The sequence below is a fragment of the Diabrotica virgifera genome, chromosome 3 (assembly GCF_917563875.1).
Source record: "Diabrotica virgifera virgifera chromosome 3, PGI_DIABVI_V3a".
Taxonomy (NCBI): Eukaryota; Metazoa; Arthropoda; class Insecta; order Coleoptera; family Chrysomelidae; genus Diabrotica; species Diabrotica virgifera.
Window position 1 is genome coordinate 201926932 of NC_065445.1, and position 25755 is coordinate 201952686.

The window sequence follows — 25755 nt, forward strand, 5'->3', positions numbered from 1 at the left end:
TATTACCTTTAATTGGGCCAAAAATTTTGAATATTATTTCATAACTTAAAAATTTAAATAACATTTAATGTCTTGTTTACGAGTTTGACAAAACCGGGTAGTCAGAAAATCGACAAAACCGGGTACCCGATTTTATCAGACCTGCTGTTACTTCCAGTTTCTGCAGTGGTTTTTTTGCTTTTAGTAAACTACAACACGTGGCTTCTTCTGTTGAAGAAGCTAGTTAGAAAGCTAGTAGGAAAAAAAATTAAAACTAAATGAACTGGACAAAAAAAAAAGAAAAAAACGTGGTAAAAGGGGCTGCACCAAAAACAAAATTTTGGAGAGTTTGGAGAAAGAAGATAATAATTACGATACGTGTTTATATTACAATTAACTATTTTCAAATTATAATGCGAAAGAAGGCTGGATAAAATGTGTCTTGAACCAAATGGGCTTATGACGCCTGTAGTGCCTATGATGATGTAGATGAAGTTTTTATTTGTTACTTCTGTTCATAGATTTTTGATTTTTGTTCACATACTTTTAATAAATATTTTATGTTCTGCCCATTAGTCTTTTACATGGTAATTAAGTTACTACCCGGTTTTATCATACCGGTTGGACAAAACCGGGTATTTTGCAATATTTTCATAAAAATAAAAGAAAATTAAAAATCTAAGAATATTTTTAAAAATTGACATTGGTATATCAAACTTAAGTCATTTGAGAATATTTTAATCTGCAGCAAACATTTGCTACTCTCACATAGCAAAAGATACAGACGGTTTTTGGAGTGGTACCCGGTTTTGTCCAACTTTCCCCTACCTACCCAGATTTCAAAGGCTTCCAATTTCTTAAGATCAACAATCTTTATTAATTAACTATAAGTACTTTAAATTGAAAATTAAGAGTTTTGTAATAACAAAATCGTATCGTCCGACCAGGGCCGCGCCAAGGCTTTCAAGCGCCCCGGGGCAAGTAATTTTAGCAGTAATTGTAAGTAGTTTTTTGCAACTTAGTGAATAAGTCCATTTATTCACGGTTTTTGCTTCGGATTTTAAAGCAGAGCTTGGATTGAAATAAAACTTGGCATAAGCGTAGCTAACATGTCAAAGAAAAACAGTGATATTGTGCCGATGTGTGCTTTTGCTCAGAGGATGAGTTTTACCCCTTCTCGGGGTTGAAAAACTATATGTTCAAAATAAGTCCGGAAATGGATAAAATGACTAATTCTAAGCCACTTTTGTTCTATAGAGTTTTTTCACTAAGTCAACACTTTTCGATTATTTGCGAGTGAATATGTCCATTTTTCAACAAAAAAAAACACGTTTTTCGCAAATAACTCAAAAAATATTTTATCGAAAAAACATTCTTAGGGAAAATATAGCTTATAAAAAAGTGAAAAAAATGGTGTATGCATGAAGTGAGTAGACCCAGATGAAGCAGAATTTTAGCTAATGAAAACTAGGTTCTTATTCGTCAAATTCCAAATCAAATGCCTATTTCAACGAGAAATAAACAATAAATGCACTTTTCGGGGTAAACTCATTACAACTTTTTTAAAGTGTTTAAAAAAACTTAATTTTTGAAGTTACACTTCTTTAGGCGCGATTGGAAATAATGTTGAGAGTGAATTTTTTTATAAAAGCGACAGTATGAAGCAGGCGCGTACCGACAGTATCAAGTTAGTTGCTAAATCTTCCAAGTTACGTATGTATCAATGGAGATAAAGTTTGAAAAAAAATATATTGGTGTTTTTAGTAAATATATTTATTTAACTTTTGTATCTTTGGATTTGTTTTCGTTGGGATAATTAGTATTAAAATATGATGAAAAGAAAATTAAAAAATTGTATAGAAAATCTGAGGGTTTTTAGGTTTTCTACGATTGATCAAGGGAAAAGTAATTGCGGGGAGGCTACAGTTCATAAAGAATGACATATTAACGTTATTTTTAATTTTTGGTATTATTTTAAATATTAAAATTAGTTTAATATTTAAATAAAAATACAATTAAACTGTTTAAAATATATTTATTTCGCCGAAATCATAATAATAGAAGTATAACTTCTTACGTGCGTACAAGATACACACACTCTTTTTTTGTTGTTTAAAAAAGTTTCTAGCATCAAAAGTAAATAAGTTACGCTAAAATAATGATGGTCCCTTTTTTTGGTAAACAAAAATCGTAAAAATCACCTCTTAATTAGCATATCAAATGAAATTAATTGTTACCGCTTCACAAGTTACTTTACTTATGTATTGTTTATATATAAGTTTCATCGGTTCAAAGTGCTTGTTTTAAAAAAAATGGCTTTAAAGTAATTTTTTTTAATTTGGAAAAAATGACATTTTTTTTTAAAAACTTAAAAATTATTAGTGATACCAAAAATCTCAAAGAGTAAAAAATCTACGTTTTGCTTTTCTGAATATTTTGGTTTTTTGTTTTTCTATTGGTTAATAGAGCAGCATCATCGGTAAAAAAATGTAAAACCGTGGAATTTTGAGAAATAACACCGATTTTAATAAAAAATTGCATTTAAGCTCGGTTGACCCCCTTCTTCAAAATCTACCCAATGCCGAACCGGGCTTTTGCCCTGGGGGTGAAAACAACCCCATCTAGGAAATGCAAATTTTTCAATCAAAATAACTATGGAAATCGTTAGATTGACCAATTTTAAGTAAATTTTGTTCTACAATTTTTTTTGCAAAGTTGATATTTTCCAAGTATATTAGCGATTGAAACTATGCATTTTTCCTTGAAAAAACTCACGTTTTATAACCGTTTTTTACATTGTATAAAAAACTTACAATTTATAAAAAATTTCACTACATTCGAGTTATTTGAGATTGATGGTTCTCCATTTCGAGGTTCTTCAAAAATAACCACCCCTTTAAAGAGCAATAACTTAGTGGTGGTTATTGGGTTTACATAGTTTTTTTACATATTTGTCATGTGTTTAGGAAAGTAACATACCTACCGATAAATTATTATGAATACTATAAATATTTACAAAAAACAACGATTACACCATCAGAGAACAAATATGGTTCAGTTTAATAAGAGAAATAAGGGTTCGTACAATTATGGGATCAAAGTAATACTAACTGCCATTTTTATACCTACCTACGATTGGTAAGTTTTAAATTTTACAAGATAATAAAATATAACTAATATTTCTGGTAATTTCGGTATTGTCAAAAAAAAATTTTCGGCTCCTACTGGCGCCTTTTGAATACGGCGCCGGGGGGCTCCGCCCCCCTTCGCCCTTATGGACGGCGCGGGCCTGCGTCCGACACCCGCAAGATGTCTCTCTAGCGCGGTAGTTTTGTTGTTACAAAACTCTTAATTTTCAGGTCAAACCGGCAAAAAGGTGTATGTTCTCAAAAAAATTGAAAGTGTGTAAAAAAAGTGTGTTTTTTTACACACTTTCAATTTCTTTGAGAACATACACCTGTTTGCCGGTTTGACCTATTTAGAAGTGTGTACAAGTCATACAGTCTGTTTCAATTCTTAATTTTCAATTCTTATATTTAATTAATAAAGATTATAGATCTCTTGTCCGACAAATTTACAGCCGCGTTTCGTTAGTCCGACAACGTAAATATGTTAATGACGCGAGACGCGGAAACGCGTCCAAGCTAGACTCTAAAATTTTTCAGAAAGTCCATTTTTAAGACTTTTGTAATCATCTTCCAAAAAGGACGATGTACTGTGGACTATTCGTTTTATTAAGGGGAAAGGCGCAAAATGTCTTCTTTCAAAATTTTCAATGTGTTTTAAATGTATTCATTTTTTTTTTTCGAATCTTGAGAAAACTAATAAGTATTTTTGAAAATTTTAAACGTAGAATGAAAGATTACGTTATTACCGAGGGCCGAAATTCCCTTAGAATAAATAAAATATTTCTTTAGAATAAAATATTTGCAATTAAAAATCACACTAAATTTTCTCTATTATTTTTACCCTGTAACTTATTAAAATAATCATTATAACATTATAGAAGTTTTCAGGGACTTTCGGGACTCGGTAATAAAATAATATTTCATTCATCATAATACTTTTCTCGGAATTCAAAAAAAATGAATACATTTAAAACACATTTAACATTTTGACAGGCGACATTTTGAGCCTTTCCGCTTAATATTTTTTGTAACCTCGATCATTCGCAACATGTATTAAAATTTATGGTTAAATATTTGTTTTTTAGCTTGCCAAGCGGTATAATATGGTGATCCTTTCGTCAATCTTGGAAAGGGATTCTGTACATGGGGACACAATTTGGAATACCTGTGTTGTGATTGATAATCATGGTGAGTATCTTGGGAAACATAGGAAGAACCATATCCCAAGAGTAGGCGATTTCAACGAGTCGACATATTACTTTGAAGGAAATACCGGACATCCTGTGTTCAAGGTAGGCAATGTCTATACGCTGTGAGCTCGTACGTAGAGGGGATATTTACAAATTCGCGAGCGCCAGTAGTGGCAAGTCTGTAAACGTTTACCGGAAATTTGACATAAATGTCAAAGTGATTAATTTAAAATTAAAATTAAAAACATTAATTATAAAAAATATTATTTGGTCAAAGCTGTGGTATATATTTTTACCTTAAATATACTTACGTTTTAAATACTGAATTTAAGTTTTTTTAATGTTCCATTATATGTAATTATAATTTAATCTAAAACTCTTAGCGCCATCTACACGATAATTGTGAAAGTATCCGAAGTAAGAAATTCATATTTTATCAATAGAACGTCAAAATGATTAGCAAAATCTTAAAAAAATCGATTACAATTTAATTACTTTTTTGCGTTGTAAATGTTAAGCGATAACAATTAAATAATAAATTTAAAAATTACCGGTGAAAGTTGAATTAGTAATCCGCTAGGAGCGCCACCAGCGAAGCTCAGAGCGTATATCAGAATTTTTTATGTACCTGTTTTTGTATGATCACTTTATAGGCGAGGCAATGAAGCAGAAAAAGCTGAAAACCTACCAAATTTTTGCATTAAAGCTCTGGTTTCCTCGAAAGCGGCACTGGAAAATTGCGACCGCAATATTGCGACGAATGGCGTCATAGAAAACTGTACCACGCACAACGATAGCAGTGGTTTTCAAAGAAGCGGTAGAATCCACTGCAATGCAACATAATTTCTGCTCACGAGTCAATAGAATTGGAACACGGAACACAACCTAAGACGTAATCAAATAAGACCGGCGTCAAAGGAAAATATTATTTTAACCTATTTCCGTTAGTATGTATATGACTACAACTTAATATTTGTTTTGCAATCTCTACAGTTCTATTTTTAAAAAGATCAGACTCATTTCTTCTATGAATTTCTTTCTCTGATTCCTCACCATCTAGTACTACTAAAAGAGCAACGTCGAGGTTGTCCATGGTCACTCGTTTTCAACGCATAACCCCTACTGACGACGCTTTCTGAGTTTACACATTTCATTGCCGCAATAAAGAAACCAGATTTTTCCACCGCAATCTGACGTCATTCATCGCATTATTACGGCCCAATTTGCCTGTACCGCTTTCAAGAAAACCAAAGCTTTAGATGAATCTCAATAAAACTTTTTGCATTTGACTTGCAAATTATTCTGTTACCAGAATGTTCACGGAGCAAATTTATGGAGCGTTCGGCTGTATGGCTTGTTGCGCCATCCTGTGGAAACCATTGCCTCATGATTCTTAAATTACGTGTGTGACAACAGGTCTTTAAATCAATGGCAAAAGGTTTCACAATATTATGTCTGTAGTGCTCTTGATTGACAGTAACTGGCTGCTCATTCTCGTCTTCAAAAAAATAAGGACCAATTATCCCATGACCAGACACAGCAACCCAAATGGTTACTCGAGCACTGTGGAGAAGTTTTTCTCCAATGGCATCAGGACGTTAAAACTCAAGGAATCCATTTATTTGTCGGTTGATGTAAGCGTTGAGGTGAATGTAATTTCGTCAGAAATCTATACGTTTCTTAAAAAATCGTGATCTTCATACACTAAGCTCAGCACGGGTCCACAGTAAATTTCTCTTTCACGTTTATCCGCAACATTTAGTCGTTGTCCCATTTTAATTTGGTATGGAAAGCCGCCAATAGATTTGAACGTTCAACGTGTACCTATGTAGATGTTTCACTTATATTCAGTTTACGTGCTGTTCGTACAAGACTTCTTTGCGGATAGTTGATGATTTGGTTAAACACGCGCCCTTCATTAGCATTAGTACAAACTACTGCTCTTTGTACCAAAACGACCTGAAGAGCCTTTACGTTAACATAATATACTACCAGTTCGACGAAATTTCTCAACTACCGCTAGTATTAGAGCTTTACTAGGGGACGCCTTATTAAAATGTTGATATCTTTCTGACACTTGTTTTAAACATGGGCTAACCATTATTCTGTCCAACTCCGTATGAGTGGAAATAATGTTCTACTAAATGGTAGGTACTAACCTTAATGTCACGTAATATTTTAACCGTAACGTAATGTCAATGTGACTCAGAATGGGAAGAAAATAGTTCGGTGTTGGTCGAATTGTACCTGAGATCATTCGCATTGTCTGGTTTAATTGGGTGTCAATGATCTTCGTGTGTTTGCTATTGAGCCATACCGGCGAAGCATATTCAGCCGCCGAGTATACGAGTCCGAGAGCGGATGATCTGAGTACGGAGGCTGAGGACCCCCATGTGGTGCCACATAGCTTTTGGATTATGTTATTTCGCGTCTTCAGTTTTTCTGCCGTTCTTTGTAGGTGTTCCTTAAAACTTAAAGTTCTGTCAATAGTCACTCCAAGATATTTTGTTGTTGAGTTATGAGTGAGTAGTCTGTTTTCAAAGTGAACGGAGAGTTTTTTGTTGGCTTGGGCATTGTTCAGATGGAAACAGCACACTTCAGTTTTCGTTGCATTGGGCCGTAACCTCCATTTGCGAAAATATTTACCCATAACAGCAAAGTCATCCGTCAGTATTGTTTCTGTAACATTCATGTTATTATGTCTTGCTGCAATGGCCCAATCGTCAGCGTAGCCAAATTTCTGCGAAGTTGTCCTAGGTAGGTCCGCGATGTATAAATTAAAGAGTAGGGGTGCAAAAACAGATCCCTGTGGCAGTCCATTGCTGAGCTTCATTTGGACACTTCTTAAGTTGCCCATTGTGACGTGAAAAGGTCTGTCAGTGAGCATGCTATCAATGAGTTTTAACTATTTATAATGGGAAATAAGCCACAATATTATTAAAAAATGATTTTTATTAACGTTTCGACGCCCAAATCGGGTGCCGTTGTCAAAATACAAAATACTATTAACATAAACAAAAATGTTGTTGCTTAGTAAAAAAATTCTTCTAATAATTTATTTAATTTGACTCATTTATATCGGCAATTCAGATACATAATATGATACATTTTAAAGTAGAAGACTTTAAAATGATATTGCCAATATTTATGAGTTGCGTTCCTGGGACGACTTTACTGAAAGATAGTTCATTCGATTACATGAAATCAACCCCAACTCAAGAATATCCGTCACAAAAAATTTATTTATCCATTTCACATCACATAAAATTGTAAAAATGCCACAAGAAAATAGCTTCAGAACAACATCAATGAGTTTGGTTACCTTTTGGCATGGGATGGCACGGATCAGTTTGCAGATTAGTCCTTGTCTCTAGACGGTGTCGTATGCAGCTGATAGGTCAATGAAAGCAACGGATATTTTTTGCTTTCTTTGAAAACCTGCTTCAATATGTGTTGTTAGGGATAGGATCTGATCTGTGCAGCTGCGGTTAGGTCTGAACCCTGCTTGGTCAATAGGTATCACCCCAAATATGTTGTTACTAATTCTGTTGTGGATTAAGCGTTCCAACAGTTTATCGACACAGTTCAGCATTGCAATCAGTCGTAAGTTTTGGGGTTGATCATTTGCTTTTCCTGGTTTCAATATGGCTATAATGAAGGCCTTTTTAAGGGAATGGCGGATTTTTCCTGATTTTAATATATCTGTGTAGAAATCAGCCAGCCATTTCCTAGCATATTTGCCACAATGGAGTAAGAATTCTGGATGTATTTTATCGGAACCGGGTGCCTTTCCAGACTTAATTTCTGATATTGCTGAGGTAACTTTTTCTGGAGTAAACTCGTCAGAGTATTCAGATGTAGGCGGGCATGCAGACTTTAGTATTTTTAGTTCTTGTTTTACTTTGGTGGTGTGGTCACGATCTCTAGGTGCCCTTGAGTTTACTACAATGTGGGAGGCCACTCTGTTGGGAACTATTGGTACTTTGTCTCTAGTTGAGTGTCTGCTACTACCAAGTTTTCTAAGTAAGGACCACGCTTTTCTGCTTGATTTACTAAAGTCTAGTTTTTCCACAGTTTCCATCCATTTTTGCCGTCTGGCTGCATCCAAACTATGCAGCAGTTCGTCCGCAATTTCTCGGTCTTGGCTTTCGTTGTATTCTTGATACAATTTTTCGCATTTTTCATCCCATCCTGGGACATAATCTCTACGATATCCTCTGGGTATAGTTTTCTTCGCTGTAGATATAACCGCGCCAACAAATCTCATATAGTTTGTACGTGTTGGGGTTATCCATCCGAGACATTTGTCCAACGAGTTGACAACTAATGACAAGTATATCAATAGTATATTATGCAACGAGCATTTAATGATGGTCATTATGAAGCGAGTTCCAGTTAGCATCTCTAGCCTCTTCTACTCAATTCCTAATCCGATTACGGTAGGCATGGCACGTGGTCCGCATGCATGAGTATGAGGCGTATGCGGCGAGTTTCGTATAGAGTACGAGCTTCATAATGATAATTAAATGCAAGTTGTATACACTATTTCTTCTATGATCATTCACAACAAAAAATATATTCAAATTTATTAATTTTGTAACACAAATAAATTCAGTAGTTTATCAGTTTGACGGTTTGTTTACATATTGAGAACTGTCAAAGCGTATGTATTTGACTCGCCATTGGTCACTGCGCGTGTACCACCTTTATCGCAAATGCCGTATCGCGATTCTATTGGTTAAAAATCTGTATCTTAATGAAAATCTGTATCATAATGAAGTTCATTAGGATACAGGTAGTGACATCATAATTGATATATTATAGTATGAGAATAGAAAAATAAGTATTATATTATAAATGCAACTTGGGTGCGCAATTTCACAGCCCTCTTAATTTAGGTACTGTTTATTTTGGCGGATACCATATTAGATTTTTTGATCGTTATTTTTTTAATGGTGATGTTTTTATACATTACATTTAATATTTTAGACTGAGTTTGGAAAAATTGCCATTAACATTTGTTATGGAAGACATCATCCACTGAATTGGCTAGGGTTTGCATTGAACGGTGCGGAAATTGTGTTTAATCCTTCAGCTACTGTAAGTATAGAATCAAAATAATATAAGCTTGTTCAATTGAAACATAGCTTTGGTCAGATTAGCCTTGGAAACAATTGTAATCACTCAACTCTGATCAATGCACGTCACACTGATCAGTTCCTATCATGTGTATTTGACTACTTAAGTATAGTGACTTCAAAATGGCACTTGTTGTTAACAATCCGGCCAAATATAATCCAGCTTGCGGCCATACCAACTTCAACCTTCTGCGCACAAGGTCATGTTAACATGTCTTTTCAACTGTGAAGGACCCTTACTAATGGAGTTTTTGGAACCTTGAGTGCATATTAATGAAAAGCTTTACATATAGGAAAACTTTAAACAAGGTTTATCAAGCAATATGACCAAAACGTCCAGAAAAGCTTGTCATTCTTCTGCACGACAATGCTCTGCTTTATGTCGCTGAAGAAGTGAAAAAATATACAACGAAAGAAATAGAGGATATTATAGTATTTACGCTATATATCTGATTTATCGCTCTACGATTTTCACATCTTTGGGCCACAGAAAATGGCGTTAAGAAGTAATCGTTAAAAGGTAATGGACGAAGAAATACAAAATGCTGTTAAAGAATTCTTCAACCTACAGCCACAAAAATTCTTTAAACAGGGTATGCATCGGTTGATGGAACAATGGAATATGTGCCTTAAATATAGTAGTACTTATTTGTAGATATGTTTACCGTTTTACCGATAAATTTTTAATGGATCAAAGATACGTTTCAATTGAACAAGTCTAGTATGTATGTACAATGTATCTAACAAGGGTTAAAATGTTTCAGATTGGTGGTTTAAGTGAACCTTTGTGGGGCGTAGAAGCAAGAAATGCAGCAATAGCAAATTCTTATTATACTTGTGCTATTAACAGAGTTGGGACAGAAGTTTTTCAAAATGAGTTCACGTCTGGAAATGGCCAACCAGCTCATAAGGATTTTGGACATTTTTATGGGTCCAGTTATGTAACCGCTCCAAATGGTTCTAGAACACATGTAAGTAATTATTAACTATATTAGAATCAACTTTAATATGATCAGAATAACAGGAGACTGGAACGATAGGATAGAAAATGGTATAAACAAAGGACAGGGATGCATGGAAGAATACTGATGAATGGAAAGAAATAGAAATTGATATAGAATGATCCAATTCTGTATTTCCAATAATATGAAACTAGGAAACAACCTATGGGAACAATAAATAATTCAAAGATATACCTTCACAGCCGAGGAAAGAGGAGCAAGAAGCATCATAGATTACATAACATATTCCCAAGATATACCTACCTAAATAAATGAGAAAATGATAAAAGAAGTAAAAGCAAGAAATGAAGCAGAACTAAACTTACAAAATAGATAAGTAATAGGTAGCAGTTACAGATAGCAATAAGTAATAACTTAAAATCTTAAATAGGAACCCACATTTTTTTATTACCAATTTGGATTCCTCGTGAAAAAATAAGGAATATTTATTCGATACATTTTTTAGAATTGTTGATAGATGGCGCTGTAATTGGAAAAATACGATGTATTAGCGCCATCTATCAACAAATCTAAAAAGTGTCTCGAATAAATGTTACTTACTTTTTTATGAGGTATTCAAATCTGCAATAAATAATGGGGGTTCCTATTTAAGATTTTAGAGTTACTCCCACCCCACCTCCATGGGATAGAGTGTAGGGTCGTGTTTAGTATTATTCGATAACTTTTTGAAAAATATTAAACACGTGTTATTGGTTTTTATTTAGAAGTGTATTTCTCGAAATATTAGACCGTTTCTATAATTTACCTAGCGCCATCTATCCACAATTCGAAAAAATATCCCGAATAAAAGTAACTTATTTTTACGTAAGAAATCCGAATCTACAATAAAAAATGTGGGTTTTTTTTTAAGATTTTATAGTTATCTTCTACCATACCTCTAGTTTGTGGAGGAGGGTGTCGTGTTTGGTGTCACTCGATAGATTTTGAAAAATGTGGAAAACGTATTCTTCAGTTTTTTTATTCAATGTATATTTCGTGAGATATTCGACCGTCCCACTACTTTTGGGGCATCCTATATATAATTTATACATTTCTTTATTCTAAAATTTTACATATTGCCTGTTCTCGCATACTCTTTTGTATAATTTTGTGAATTTTGTTATACTTTTTAAAGCACTTTATATAAATCTGTGTTTTTGTAGGGTTTATCACGAACAAGAAATGGTTTGCTTATTGCTGAACTAGACCTTAATCTATGTCGCCAAGTAAGAGACGTATGGGGATTCCAAGTAAGTAACACACAAATGTATTACAGTAACTTCTGTACTTGATATAGGCAGTCGTACATTGAAACATATTATTATGTGGACGGCATCCAAGAGCTTTGAACATGAATACAGTAACTTTCTTCAGTGAATCAGTCATTAAGTAGTAACAAACATAAAAAACATAATAAATATTATTGTTAAAAGTATAAACACCTATAGAGGCAAATATTAACAGATACCATACACTAGTAACAGCAAAATTAAAAAAATAGTTGCCAATAATTTCCAAATCTGTTAGAGATATATTAACTAATTAGAGCGCCTTCAAGAGAACCAGATAATAAACAGACTACAGGAAGAAATAAATAAAAGACTAAAGGATCCAGTCAAGCAGAAAATGGAAGAAGCAGACCATAAAGACAGTTGAAAGCAGCGGAAAAGTGTTTAGGAAAAGTGCATATAAAGAGACTCCAAGACTGGTTCGACAAAGACTATCTGAATACCTTGGCAAGAAGAAACAGGGAAAAAGTACAAAGAGACAGAGGAAACACACAAAATACGATAGAAAAATATGTGGCTAGAAGAAGAAAAGTAAAAATAGTTTTTGGATATTATTTATCCGCAGCGGATATTATTGAGGAAAGGGAGCAGCTAGAAAAGCAAATGAAAAACGTAGAAGAATCCTGAGATTTTTAAGTTGGGCGACGAAAGCCTGAAAAAAATAATATTCCGTTTAACATTAATAGTTTGAGAAAAGTAAGAAATGCCGAAACAATAAAATAGCGCTCTTATTTGACCGATCTACAAAAAAAGGCGACAAAACGGAATGCAAAAACTATAGAGGTATATTCCTATTAGAAGTGGTAAAAAATATTAGTAGGTAAAAAGAAGTAGTAAAAAAATAATAATTAAAAAATAATCTATATCTGTAGAGTGGGGAGGGCGAGTCAAGTCCTGTAGCACTTAGGCCAAAATTGACCCATTGAGCATCCTCCCAGGGGGTTGTCACCCTTAGCTCATTATCCATCCTGCCATTCCAGGAAGGCGGACAAATCACCAGAGGGCATCTCCCATATGTCGACAGGTGATAACTTCTGACATTCACATTGGACATGCTCGACAGTTTGATCATCTCGTTCACACTTCCTGCACAGAGGTGTGTCTACTAACTCCAAAGTGTGCACTGGCGGATCCAGGGGGGTGTCACGGGGGTCATGACCCCCCCCCATAATTGTAAACCCACGTATACTAGGGTTAGTAAGACTAAGTGACCTTGCCTCAGAGAAAGGTAATTAAATCACCCTCAAGACCCATGACCCCCCCCCCCCAAAAAACATTTCTGGATCCGCCACTGAAAGTGTGGAGGTGATTTCTTAGTTGACAATGTCCAGTTAAAAAACCAACTGTAAGCGTAGGTTTTTCCTGGTCATTCTCAAGTAATTTTCTGATGCTGACTTCCCAAGGTTCCTTAGTGTTACCTTGGGAAGTCTACAGCCTGGCCCTTCTTCTTAACTTTTCACTGTTTGCGTGTGGGAGTAACATTTGGCAATTTCCGCGATTGTTCCAATTAACCAACCAAAAAGTTCACCAGGTCCTAAGAGTCTTAGGCCTGCTACCTTCCTAGCTAGTTGGTCCGCAATGCGGTTGCCTTTATTTCCGTTGTATCCTTTAACCCACCTCAGGATGATGTTGTTACCATCCGAAGCTTGGGCTAGTAACTCATGACACACCACTTCTAGCCCTGATATGACACAATGGCACGTGGTCTGTTCAGGGTTAGTAGCGCTTGTCTGCTGTCTGTGAAGATTATTATGGTTTTATCGGCTATTCGCGGTGTGCTAGTACTCGGAAGGGATACGCGAAACGATCGTGCGCGAATAGCGAAGAAATGTTGCAACTTTCTTAAATAATTCATATTGTCAATTGAAATTGTCAAATTGACGTACATTTCATGCCTATTGTCATTTAAGAAGAAAAATTATATATTGCTTCACAATATTGATATGTTATCGACGGCGGTTATAACATGAGTTACTTCGGTTTTTGCTTTAGAATAAGTGTATCGGCAGCTATTAAACAGCGGTTACAGCTGGGAAAGTTTCTGGAAGGCTTCCAAAAGGCTTTCCCAGCTCTAAAAGCTGTTTGTGTAATAGGTGACGATACACTTATTCTAAAGCGAAAACCGAAGTAACTCATTTTATACAAATTTTTCAGTTACGAGGTCCTGCCTTTCCGCCGTCGATATGCAATTATTATACAATAAAGGTAAATTTAATTAATTGTATTTTGCTTGCAGTACTGCATTTTAATAACTAATTTTATTTACTACATACAATTGTTTACGTTTTAATAACATAACCTAAATCTGATTTTTTCTTCTTATTATTTTTTTTGGACTATGGCCTTGACAATTATCCAGTAACCAGGACCATATGATTGGCCAATATAATTAAAAGTGCGAATAAAAGTGCAGAGCGAAGAAACCAGGTGTCGCTTTTTCGAACTTGCACGGTCCCAATACCTTTCCGGGTTATCTGTTTTGCGGCTATGGAGATATCAGCCAGTTCAGTCTGAACTATGCTGGCATTTTTGCCCATATCCCATTGTATACTAAGATTCAGTGATCTGGAGTATATCCTGCATCCTGAGCCCTCTTCCATTTTGGAGCCATCGGTGTAGATGCAATATGCATTTGTCAAGTTTGACTCCCTATGTTGTCTTGTTTCGATTTTGTAGGATTTGTCGAAGACAAACGTAGGTTTAATTGAGTCGCATCCATGACCTGCATGTAGCAGAGGCAGTGCCTCCAGCACACCCCCTCAGAAACGACAACTAAATTGTCCCATTCCTACAACAAGGTTTGCACCCGTTGAGAGCAATCTCATCATCCTCAAGAGCTTCACATCTTTGACATATATGTCTAAAGGGGTGATGCCAATGAGCAACTCCATTGCAGCAGTTGGTGTTGTTTTCACGGCACCTGTTTTATTTAGGTAAGCCCAGGGCCCCCGCTTCCATATGTGCAAAGTGTGCACTGCACACGGGCGGCATCCTTTAGGGGCGCCAAAACCAAGGGTCAAAAATTGCAAAAATATTTACAAAAAAAATCAAGAAGCAAAAATTGATTTTAAAATATAAGTTGAGAAATTAAATAGTTCAGTTTTACTTTTTTTGGATGGCATTATTAGTCTGTCTAAAAATTAAAATTCCCGCTATAAAAATAATAAACACCCATTCCGTAGACAAAACTGTAGATAAGAAATACCTAACTATGCCTTGATTTCGTAGAAATATTCCAAATTGTACACTGATTGAGCAATAGTGTGTGGGCGGTAATTTTATTTCATCGATAAGCGAACGATTGTGTGGTCTCAAATGATGAATCGACAAGATTTGAAAATCACATACCTATCAAATAACTAATTAGAGCGGGCTGTATCGTCGCCCCCATTAGCGAAATTATTCCGACTCGATTTTTTTACACAAACTTACTAAAAATGAGGTCCTTATAACAAATCCACAGGGAGCCAGGCGGTGCCGTTGTCGAAAAATTGTTAAAACAATTTTTTTTAAAACAAATTCATAAAAATAATTTTTTCATTTCGAACAATTTTTTTTTGGACGCTTGGGTTATTCTGAGTAAAAAAGGTCTCTTGTCATTTTTCACTAAAATTGATTATTGTGGAGTTATAAGCGATTATATTAAAAATTAAAAAAATGCGAAAATGGCCATTTTCAGTCAAAGTCAAAAAGTGACCAAATCAAAGTTTAAAACCCCTCCTTCAAGATCCTGAAAAAATGTTTGCCATTATTTTATTACAAAGCTGTTGTTTTTAATTATTAACAATTAGCGCTATAGTCCAGGCTTTATCGTTGTCCACGTTAGCGAAATTATTTCGATTGGATTTTTTGCAAAAACTTACTCAAAAACAGGTCCTTATAACAAATCCACAGGGTTCCAGGCGGTACCTTGGTCTAAAAATTGTTTAAACAATTTTTTTAACAAATTCACAAAAATGTCATGGCCATTTTCGCATTTTCAAATCTTAAATCGCGTATAACTCGACAACAATCAATTTTAGAGAAACATGACACCAAGGTCCCATAAAACATGGGACCTTTTATACTCAGAATGACCCAAGTTATCTAAAAAAAATTTGTTCGAAATGAAAATTTTTTTTTGTGAATATGTTTAAAAAAATTGTTTAAACAATTTTGCACCCTGTCGATTTGTTATAAGGACCTCTTTTTAGTAAGTTTGTGCAAAAAAATCGAATCGGGATAATTTCGCCAACGGAGGCGACGATACATCCCCGTCTAAATGGATAAAATTTGAAAATCGCGTTACTCTGGGTTCGTCATCCACAAAAAGGTGGGATGTTGTGAGAAAAAATGTTCTCGGGTTAAGTTTAAACCCTCTAAGTGTGACAAGATGGTCCAGCAGAATTGATTCAATAAAGCCCCTTAAACTTTATTCAATAAAGGTTTGCTATGGTGTTGCAATAGTGTTATTTGTTCCTATTTTGCTTTATTTCAAGCACCTACCTACCTACCTACCTTAAAAAAAATAAAAAAATATTATTAAAATGCCTTAAGGGGCGCCAAAATCCTTTTTTGCACACAGGCGCCAGTAGTTCTTACGGGGGCCCTGGGTAAGCCATCCGCTGAATATGGTTTAGTTTGTTGATCTTTGTTGCCTGTGGCACTTTTGGTACCCAAGCAACAGCTCCGTAAGTTAGCATTGGCCTAATGACAGTAGTGTAGATTCAGGCGACCCAATTCAAGTGCGTCCAAGTCAATAAATATTTTTTTAGCTCTACTATCTAAATGAGAGTTCCATAAGTAATCTATAATATACTTGCAACCATTACTAGGGATAGGTTACATAATGAAATAGAAAGATTAATGAAAATGATAGCCCAAGAGCTGGGAGCGGATTTTGTTCGTGATAAGTAATATGGAAAAACTATACGGGGATATGTTGAATTAGTTGTGTACATGACTTTACACAACGGGTGGAAACCAGAGTGGGGGACGAGGGTAGTTAGAAGGGGTCAAAGTGGCGGTTTTTATTTATTTTTTTTACGCTCATGATCGAGATATTGCACAAAAATTTGGAAATAAGTAGGTAATGACGTAACTAAGTAAAATCTCCAGGGGCGGAACGCTGCTTGGGGTACAAAGGGGTGGTAGGCAGGAGTGAATATAAAAATATAAGGGGTTTTTTGTGACGTTCGTGATCGAGATACCACCAGAGAGTGCACCAATATTTGGGAATAAGTAAATCATGACATAACTAAGTAAAATCCCCAGAGACAGAACGCTGCATGGGGGAGAAATGTTGTGCTGCGCCACAAAAAAAATAATAAAAAGTGCGACTTTGACCCCTTAAAACTACCCTTGTCCCCAACTCTGGTTTCCGCACCTGAACATTTTCCTTAGTTACGTCATGATCTACTTACTCCCACATTTTGGTTCGCTATCTCAATCACAAATGTCACAAAAAATCGCTTACATTCGCAAACTTATTCCCAAATTTTGGTGCACCATCTCGATCAAGAGCGTCACAAAAAAAAAATAATAAAAACCGCAACTTTGACCCCTTATAACGGCCTCGTCCCCACTCTGGTTTCCGCATCTGAGGATTTTACTCAGTTATATCAGGATCTATTTATCCCCAAATTTTGGTGCACTATCTCAATCACGAACGTCACAAAAAACCTCTTATAATTTTTATATTCACCCTTGCCCCAACCCCTTTGTCGCTCACCCAGCGTTCCGCCCCTGGAGATTTTACTTAGTTACGTAATGACCTATCTATTCAAAACTTTTGGTGCACAATCTCGATCATCAGCGTCACAAAAAAAAATAATAAAAACCGCGATTTTGACTCCTTATAACTACCCCCGTCCCCCACTGTGGTTTCCGCCTCTGGGGACTTTACTTAGTTATGCCATGGTCTACCTTTTCCTAAATTTTGGTGCACAATCTCAATCATCAGCGTCAAAAAAAATAATAAAAACCGCGATTTTGACTCCTTATAACTACCCCCGTCCCCCACTCTGGTTTCCGCCTCTGGGGACTTTACTTAGTTATGCCATGGTCTACCTTTTCCTAAATTTTGGTGCACAATCTCAATCATCAGCGTCAAAAAAAATAATAAAAACCGCGATTTTGACTCCTTATAACTACCCCTGTCCCCCACTCTGGTTTCTGCCTCTGGGGACTTTACTTAGTTATGCCATGGTCTACCTTTTCCTAAATTTTGGTGCACTATCTCGATCAGGAACGTCACAAAAAACCCCTTATAACTTTCACCCCTACCCCCACCCCTTTGTTGGCCCCGCAGCGTTCCGCCCCTGGAGATTGTACTTATCTACGTCATGACCTGCTTATTCCCAAATAATTTTGGTGCACTATCTAAATCACGAGCGTCACAAGAAAAATAATAAAAACCGCAACTTTGACCCCTTATAACTGCCTCGTCCCCCACTCTGGTTTCCGCCTCTGAGGATTTTACTTAGTTATATCAGGATCTATTTATTCCCAAATTTTGGTGCACTATCTCAATTACGAACGTCACAAAAAACCCCTTATAATTTTTATATTCATCCTTGCCCCCACCCCTTTGTCGCTCACCTAGCTTTCCGCCCCTGGAGATTTTACTTAGTTACGTAATGACCTATCTATTCAAAAATTTTGGTGCACTATCTCGATCATCAGCGTCACAAAAAAAATAATAAAAACCGCGATTTTGACCCCTTATAACTACCCCGTTCCCCACTAAGGTTTTCGCCTCTGGAGATTTTACTCAATTAGGTCATGGTCTACTTATTGCCAAATTTTGGTGCACTATCTCAATGACGAACGTCACAAAAAACCCCTTATAATTTGTATATTCACCCCTGCCCCCACCCCGTTGTCGGCCACGCAGCGTTCCGCCCCTGGAGATTTAACTTAGTTACGTCATAACCTACTTATTCCCAAATTTTGGTGCACTATCTCGATTATGAGCGTCACAAAAAAAATAATAAAAACCGCGACTTTGACCCTTTATAACTACCTTTGTCCCCCACTCTGGTTTCCGCCGTTGGGGAAAGTCATGTACGCAACTAATTCAACATATCCCCGTATAGTTTTTCCATGTTACTTATCACGAGCAAAATCCGCTTCTATCTCTCCGACTATGAGGGTTTAGACCACGAAGAACAACTACTGATCAAATAGGTATGTAATAGTAATAAACATTAATTCAAAATAACATCTACGAACAAAACTTATAATTGTATATAACTACAGACCTTAGAGGTCCTTAGCTTCAACAATCTTGACTAGATTCTTCTACTTTTTCCGGTGAATAATGCCAGACATAGGCACAGAGTCAGGTCAGAGTATAGACTAACTAGGTACTTACTATGTAGAAATAGTATGCATAAAATTTCCGTGACTAAGATTGACCGTAAATAAGAGAATTTTGCTGACACAATTAAATAATAAAATGGAATTGGAATGTAAAGGTATAGTATTATAAAGCATGCTAATTTTCTGTTAATATTTAAGATGATTTCATACAATCAAATAATAGACCAAATTATCAATAAAGGTATGATCATTGCCATGCCAAGTGAGATTGTTTTTTGGTACCTACTATATTTAATAGAAAATTCCACACCTGTAATTTTGAACCAATCAAAATACGTTATTTTGACAGATCACCATGGCAACGGAGGTATTTTATCGGAAATTTTTTGCTCGTGGGGTACCCAACAGCGAATTATAGTGGAAATTTTTTGACGTTTACAATAACAGAACATTTTTGACAGACTGGTTTTTATTTGTTTACATAATTTAGTTTTGATTCATTTTCTATCACTTGTAGTTACTCAAAACTTATGTAAAATTGAAGAATATACTATTTTCTATATTGAAATGGTATTCCCATGCAACTACAATGAGTAGAAATTACGAATTTGAAAGCCTAAATAATTGCTGACAAAGCTATGGCGCGCTATTAATCTGTTCATGCAGCTTTGGATTTTCAAATGCAAATTTGGTGTGGAATTTTCTTACCGAATACCACGCGAAGTCAAATTAATATCCGGAAATTTTTATTACTAGTGAAAATTCCACACCTGTAATTTTGAACCAATCAAAATACGTTATTTTGACAGATCACCATGGCAACGGAGGTATTTTATCGGAAATTTTTTGCTCGTGGGGTACCCAACAGCGAATTATAGTGGAAATTTTTTGACGTCTACAATAACAGAACATTTTTGACAGACTGGTTTTTATTTGTTTACATAATTTAGTTTTGATTCATTTTCTATCACTTGTAGTTACACAAAACTTATGTAAAATTGAAGAATATACTATTTTCTATCTTGAAATGGTATTCCCATGCAACTACAATGAGTAGAAATTACGAATTTGAAAGCCTAAATAATTGCTGACAAAGCTATGGCGCGCTATTAATCTGTTCATGCAGCTTTGGATTTTCAAATGCAAATTTGGTGTGGAATTTTCTTACCGAATACCACGCGAAGTCAAATTAATATCCGGAAATTTTTATTACTAGTGAAAATTCCACACCTGTAATTTTGAACCAATCAAAATACGTTATTTTGACAGATCACCATGGCAACGGAGGTATTTTATCGGAAATTTTTTGCTCGTGGGGTACCCAACAGCGAATTATAGTGGAAATTTTTTGACGTTTACAATAACAGAACATTTTTGACAGACTGGTTTTTATTTGTTTACATAATTTAGTTTTGATTCATTTTCTATCACTTGTAGTTACTCAAAACTTATGTAAAATTGAAGAATATACTATTTTCTATCTTGAAATGGTATTCCCATGCAACTACAATGAGTAGAAATTACGAATTTGAAAGCCTAAATAATTGCTGACAAAGCTATGGCGCGCTATTAATCTGTTCATGCAGCTTTGGATTTTCAAATGCAAATTTGGTGTGGAATTTTGTTACCGAATACCACGCGAAGTCAAATTAATATCCGGAAATTTTTATTACTAGTGAAAATTCCACACCTGTAATTTTGAACCAATCAAAATACGTTATTTTGACAGATCACCATGGCAACGGAGGTATTTTATCGGAAATTTTTTGCTCGTGGGGTACCCAACAGCGAATTATAGTGGAAATTTTTTGACGTTTACAATAACAGAACATTTTTGACAGACTGGTTTTTATTTGTTTACATAATTTAGTTTTGATTCATTTTCTATCACTTGTAGTTACACAAAACTTATGTAAAATTGAAGAATATACTATTTTCTATCTTGAAATGGTATTCCCATGCAACTACAATGAGTAGAAATTACGAATTTGAAAGCCTAAATAATTGCTGACAAAGCTATGGCGCGCTATTAATCTGTTCATGCAGCTTTGGATTTTCAAATGCAAATTTGGTGTGGAATTTTCACTAGTAATACCACTAGAGGTCAAATTATTTCCGGAAATTTTTTTGAGATCATGAATATTTTGAAAATTTCCCGAGTCGCAGACGAGGGAAATTTTCTAAAAATATTCATGATCAAAAAAAAATTTCCGGATATTAATTTGACTTCGCGTGGTATTCGGTAAGAAAATTCCACACCAAATTTGCATTTGAAAATCCAAAGCTGCATGAACAGATTAATAGCGCGCCATAGCTTTGTCAGCAATTATTTAGGCTTTCAAATTCGTAATTTCTACTCATTGTAGTTGCATGGGAATACCATTTCAAGATAGAAAATAGTATATTCTTCAATTTTACATAAGTTTTAAGTAACTACAAGTGATAGAAAATGAATCAAAACTAAATTATGTAAACAAATAAAAACCAGTCTGTCAAAAATGTTCTGTTATTGTAAACGTCAAAAAATTTCCACTATAATTCGCTGTTGGGTACCCCACGAGCAAAAAATTTCCGATAAAATACCTCCGTTGCCATGGTGATCTGTCAAAATAACGTATTTTGATTGGTTCAAAATTACAGGTGTGGAATTTTCTTACCGAATACCACGCGAAGTCAAATTAATATCCGGAAATTTTTTTTTTGATCATGAATATTTTTAGAAAATTTCCCTCGTCTGCGACTCGGGAAATTTTCAAAATATTCATGATCTCAAAAAAATTTCCGGAAATAATTTGACCTCTAGTGGTATTACTAGTGAAAATTTTATAGTTCTTTTTAGACTAACATTAACATGTAAACTTTTCAGCTTTATAGAAAAACAAAGTTAAAGCTGCAATTAGGTGAAGGAATAAAGTATTAGGTACACCTGTAACATTTTAGAGTAAGACTTCATTCGATTCGGGAGAGCTTCAGAAATATTCTTGACCACTTAGCAAATGAAAATTGCAGTTTTGTAGGCGAAAAATGCATTTTACAAAGTGCATCTCAAAGTATTCAAAAAATAAAAATTCACAACTCGGAAAATAATCAAGTAAATGATTTCAAATTTCATACTCTAGAGATTTTTTAAGTCGTTGAACAGGAATATCGGGTCGGAAAATCGGTAAGAGGTACCTGGTGCCCGGCATCCCGGTATTCACGTCGTTGCCCAGTTATGGGGTGTCCAAATTTCACTATAATTTTTTCTTAAGATGCTACTGCCATAAGAATGCCACATGTCCATTTTTAATAAAAAATCTCCAATAGTTTTCGATACTTTCGAAAAAATCGATTTTCATTTTGTAACTTAAAAGGGCTGTAACTTTTTTTATGCGCACATTTGTACTAAGGTAAGTTAGGTTCAATCGAATTATTTTTGGTCCCAAGAATATGTGATTAAATTTATGACCTATATTTTTGTTACACCCTGTATTTAAAATCAACGTATGTAGACGTGCATACCGGGATACGGGGCACCAGGTACCTCTTACAGCTTCGTCAACATGATTTTTTCTTTTCAGGGACCTCAAAACCCCCCGAGTATGAAACTTGAACTCATTTCCATAATTATTTTGCGAGTTGTGAATTTTTATTTTTTGAACACTTTGAGGTGCACTTTGAAAAAAGTATTTTCCGTCTACAAAACTGCAATTTTCATTTGTCGCTCATGCCAAGTGGTCAAGAATTTTTCCGAAGCTCTTCCGAATCGAATGCAAAAGGTTTCATAACGATCAGTTTTACTTTAAAAAAGGTAGAGGTTTAAGCGATTTTAGTGCTTTATTTCCTGCGTAAAGCTACAGTTTGTTTCCATGATAGGCAAATCAAAATAATAAATTTATTTTTATTTTAGATGACTCAAAGGCTGGATATGTATGCAGATCTACTGAAAGAAGCTATTAAGCCCGACTTTAAACCACAACTCATAGAGAAATCATAACTGCTCTAAAACTAAAGTATTTTTTGCACGAAAAATGTTTTTTTGTTTATTACATTTTATTTAATTTGATATTAAAAATGTGAGATCTTATTTTTTGATATTAATGTATTATTTTCAATATGATTTTAGATAGAGAAACAGAAAATTCACTATATAGGAACGCAGAATCCTTGGTGACCTATCTATTGCCTGAGCGTTTTACAAATTTATAAAGCATACAGGCCGATAAATAGTAGTGATGTTGATTATAGTTATAATACTTTCGAGTATTCGTTACAAATCGTTACTTTTGTATAAAGTAATCATTTACAGTATTCGTTACTTTGATTACTATGATTACTTTTGTATTTGAGTACCGGTAATCATATCGAGAATCGTATTTCTCAGTAGGTAGGTATTTTGTATAAGTATTCCGATATTATTATAACAACGACCTTCACCGATATGTTTAAGGGATAAACATGATTTGATTACTATGATTACTTTTGTTACTTTTGTATTTTAGTACCGGTAATCATATCGAGAATCGTATTTCTCAGTAGGTAGGTATTTTGTATAGGTATTCCGATATAACAACGACCTTCACCGATCTGTTTAATTGATAAAAATGATTTGATTACTATGATTACTTTTGTATTTGAGTACCGGTAATCATATCGAGAATCGTATTTCTCAGTAGGTAGGTATTTTGTAGGTATAGGTATTCCGATATAACAACGACCTTCACCGATCTGTTTAAGGGATAAAAATGATTTGACTACTACGATTACTTTTGTATTTTAGTATCGGTAATCATATCGAGAATCGTATTTCTCAGTAGGTAGGTATTTTGTATAGGTATAGATATAGATCTAGATAAAAATATAGGGTTCTCGCATTCGATCTTTGTTAATGACATACATTACATATTTTACGTATACCATTATACCTATCTCTGTTTCATCTTCTATCTGCTTCTCACCCTCACACCCTTAAAACGCTTCATACCGATAACGATATTCGATAACACTCGTAAAATACCGGTCCCGTCCGTTACTCGCTGGGATACGATTGGTAGAAAATAATCAAGTGTACCTAGGTTGTAGATACAATAGTCGTTACTCGCTCTGATACGATTGGTACGAAGTAACGAAGTAATCAGAGTAATTAAAGTAGATACAATAGTCGTTACTCGCTCTGATACGACTGGTACGAAGTAATCAGAGTAATCAAAGTAACGATTTGCCTCTTTGTATAGTAATCGTTACTTTCGGTATTCGTAAGTAACGAGTACTTTGTAACGAATAGATACTTTTTCAACATCTCTTAATAAATAGCGGACAATAGGAGAATGTACAATATACATTCATCACCTGCCCACTTATTTAGATAAAATTCCAACAGAATTCTGCATCCTTAGTACATATTCAAATATGAGTAAAATAAAATAGAGAAAGACTGCTTTAGATTTAATTCGATACGGGGGCCACCACCATCGGCTGACATATGTTTTTCTTTTCAGAGTCTTCAAAGCTGTGTGGGGATGGCTTTGAAAAAACATTCCTGAAAATTAAACTCCAAAACAGTTATTTACTGGGCTATTAAGGATAGCTAATATGAATATATTTTGATAGGCAATGCATGCAAGACGTCTTCTTGGCGACCATCATGGCAATCTGTACTTTGCACACTGGTGCTCTGAAAAGATTTGTAGTGGTTGTCTTGAACCACGTACGTGGATTTTTCAGCCAGGAAATTCTTCGCCTTCCTGATCCCCGCTTTCCTTCTACTTTTCCCTGCAAGATTAGTTGCAGCAGTCCATATCTTTCACTGTTCCTCATGATGTGACCGAGGTATTAGATTTTGGCTGTTTTTATTTTGATTAACAGCTAGCAAAACACCCTCATTATTAATGTGGTCGGTATAAGATATCTTCAGGATTCATATCTTCAGGATCTTCAGATCATGTTAACACATTAAGAAACATTGTAGAACAAACAATAGAATCTCAGAGCAAAATCTATATAAATTTCATTTACTTTAGACAAGCCTTTGACCAGATTAACAGAGACAAAATGTGGGAAATATTAAAGAGATATGGAATTCCATTAAAATACATAAGAATTATCAAAATGTTCTATGAAAACTATACCGCACAAATCATGCACAATGGGAAACTCACAGAACCAATCAACATAGACAGTGGAGTCAGAGAGGGGTGTATTCTATCTCCAACCATATTTTTGATCTTAATCGACTGGGTCATGAAGAAGGCAACGAAAAATAAAACAGGAATTAGATGGAATGCTTTCGGTCAGCTTGAAGATCTAGACTTTGCAGATGATATATGTCTGGTGTCCGAAAATAGACAACATATGCAGAAAAAACAGAAAAGGTGTCAAAAGAAGCAAGAAAAATAGGAGTAGAGATTAACACAAGAAAAACCAAACATATGAAGATAAATACGGAAATAGAAATGGGTATATTCATTGAAAGAGAAGAAGTAGAAAATGTACAGAAGTTTTGCTACCTGGGAAGCATAATTTATGCTAGCGGTGGAATAGAAGAGGAAATTAATGAAAGGATAACTAAAGCTCAAAATGCGTTCTATATGCTGAAGAAAACATGGGAGTCCAATAAATTAACAACCAAAACCAAAATCACGATATTTAATACAAATGTAAAGAGCATTTTGCTATATGCAGCAGAAACTTGGAAAATAGAGAAAAAGATTATACAAAAGGTTCAAACATTTGTAAATAGATGCCTTAGA

General features: G+C 34.9%; 1 protein-coding gene across 1 annotated transcript in view; it reads left to right on the forward strand.

Annotated features, from left to right (window-relative positions):
• The window catches only part of LOC114329621 (beta-ureidopropionase), a 36106-nt gene extending 13005 nt beyond the window's left edge, over positions 1 to 23101 (forward strand). Inside the window, exons 4-8 of the mRNA XM_028278792.1 lie at positions 4193 to 4399; positions 9287 to 9397; positions 10200 to 10406; positions 11600 to 11686; positions 22917 to 23101. Coding sequence (XP_028134593.1) covers positions 4193 to 4399; positions 9287 to 9397; positions 10200 to 10406; positions 11600 to 11686; positions 22917 to 23003 — 699 coding nt within the window. The 3' untranslated portion in view covers positions 23004 to 23101. The remainder of the gene's footprint in view (positions 1 to 4192; positions 4400 to 9286; positions 9398 to 10199; positions 10407 to 11599; positions 11687 to 22916) is intronic.
• The last annotated feature ends 2654 nt before the right edge of the window (positions 23102 to 25755 follow it).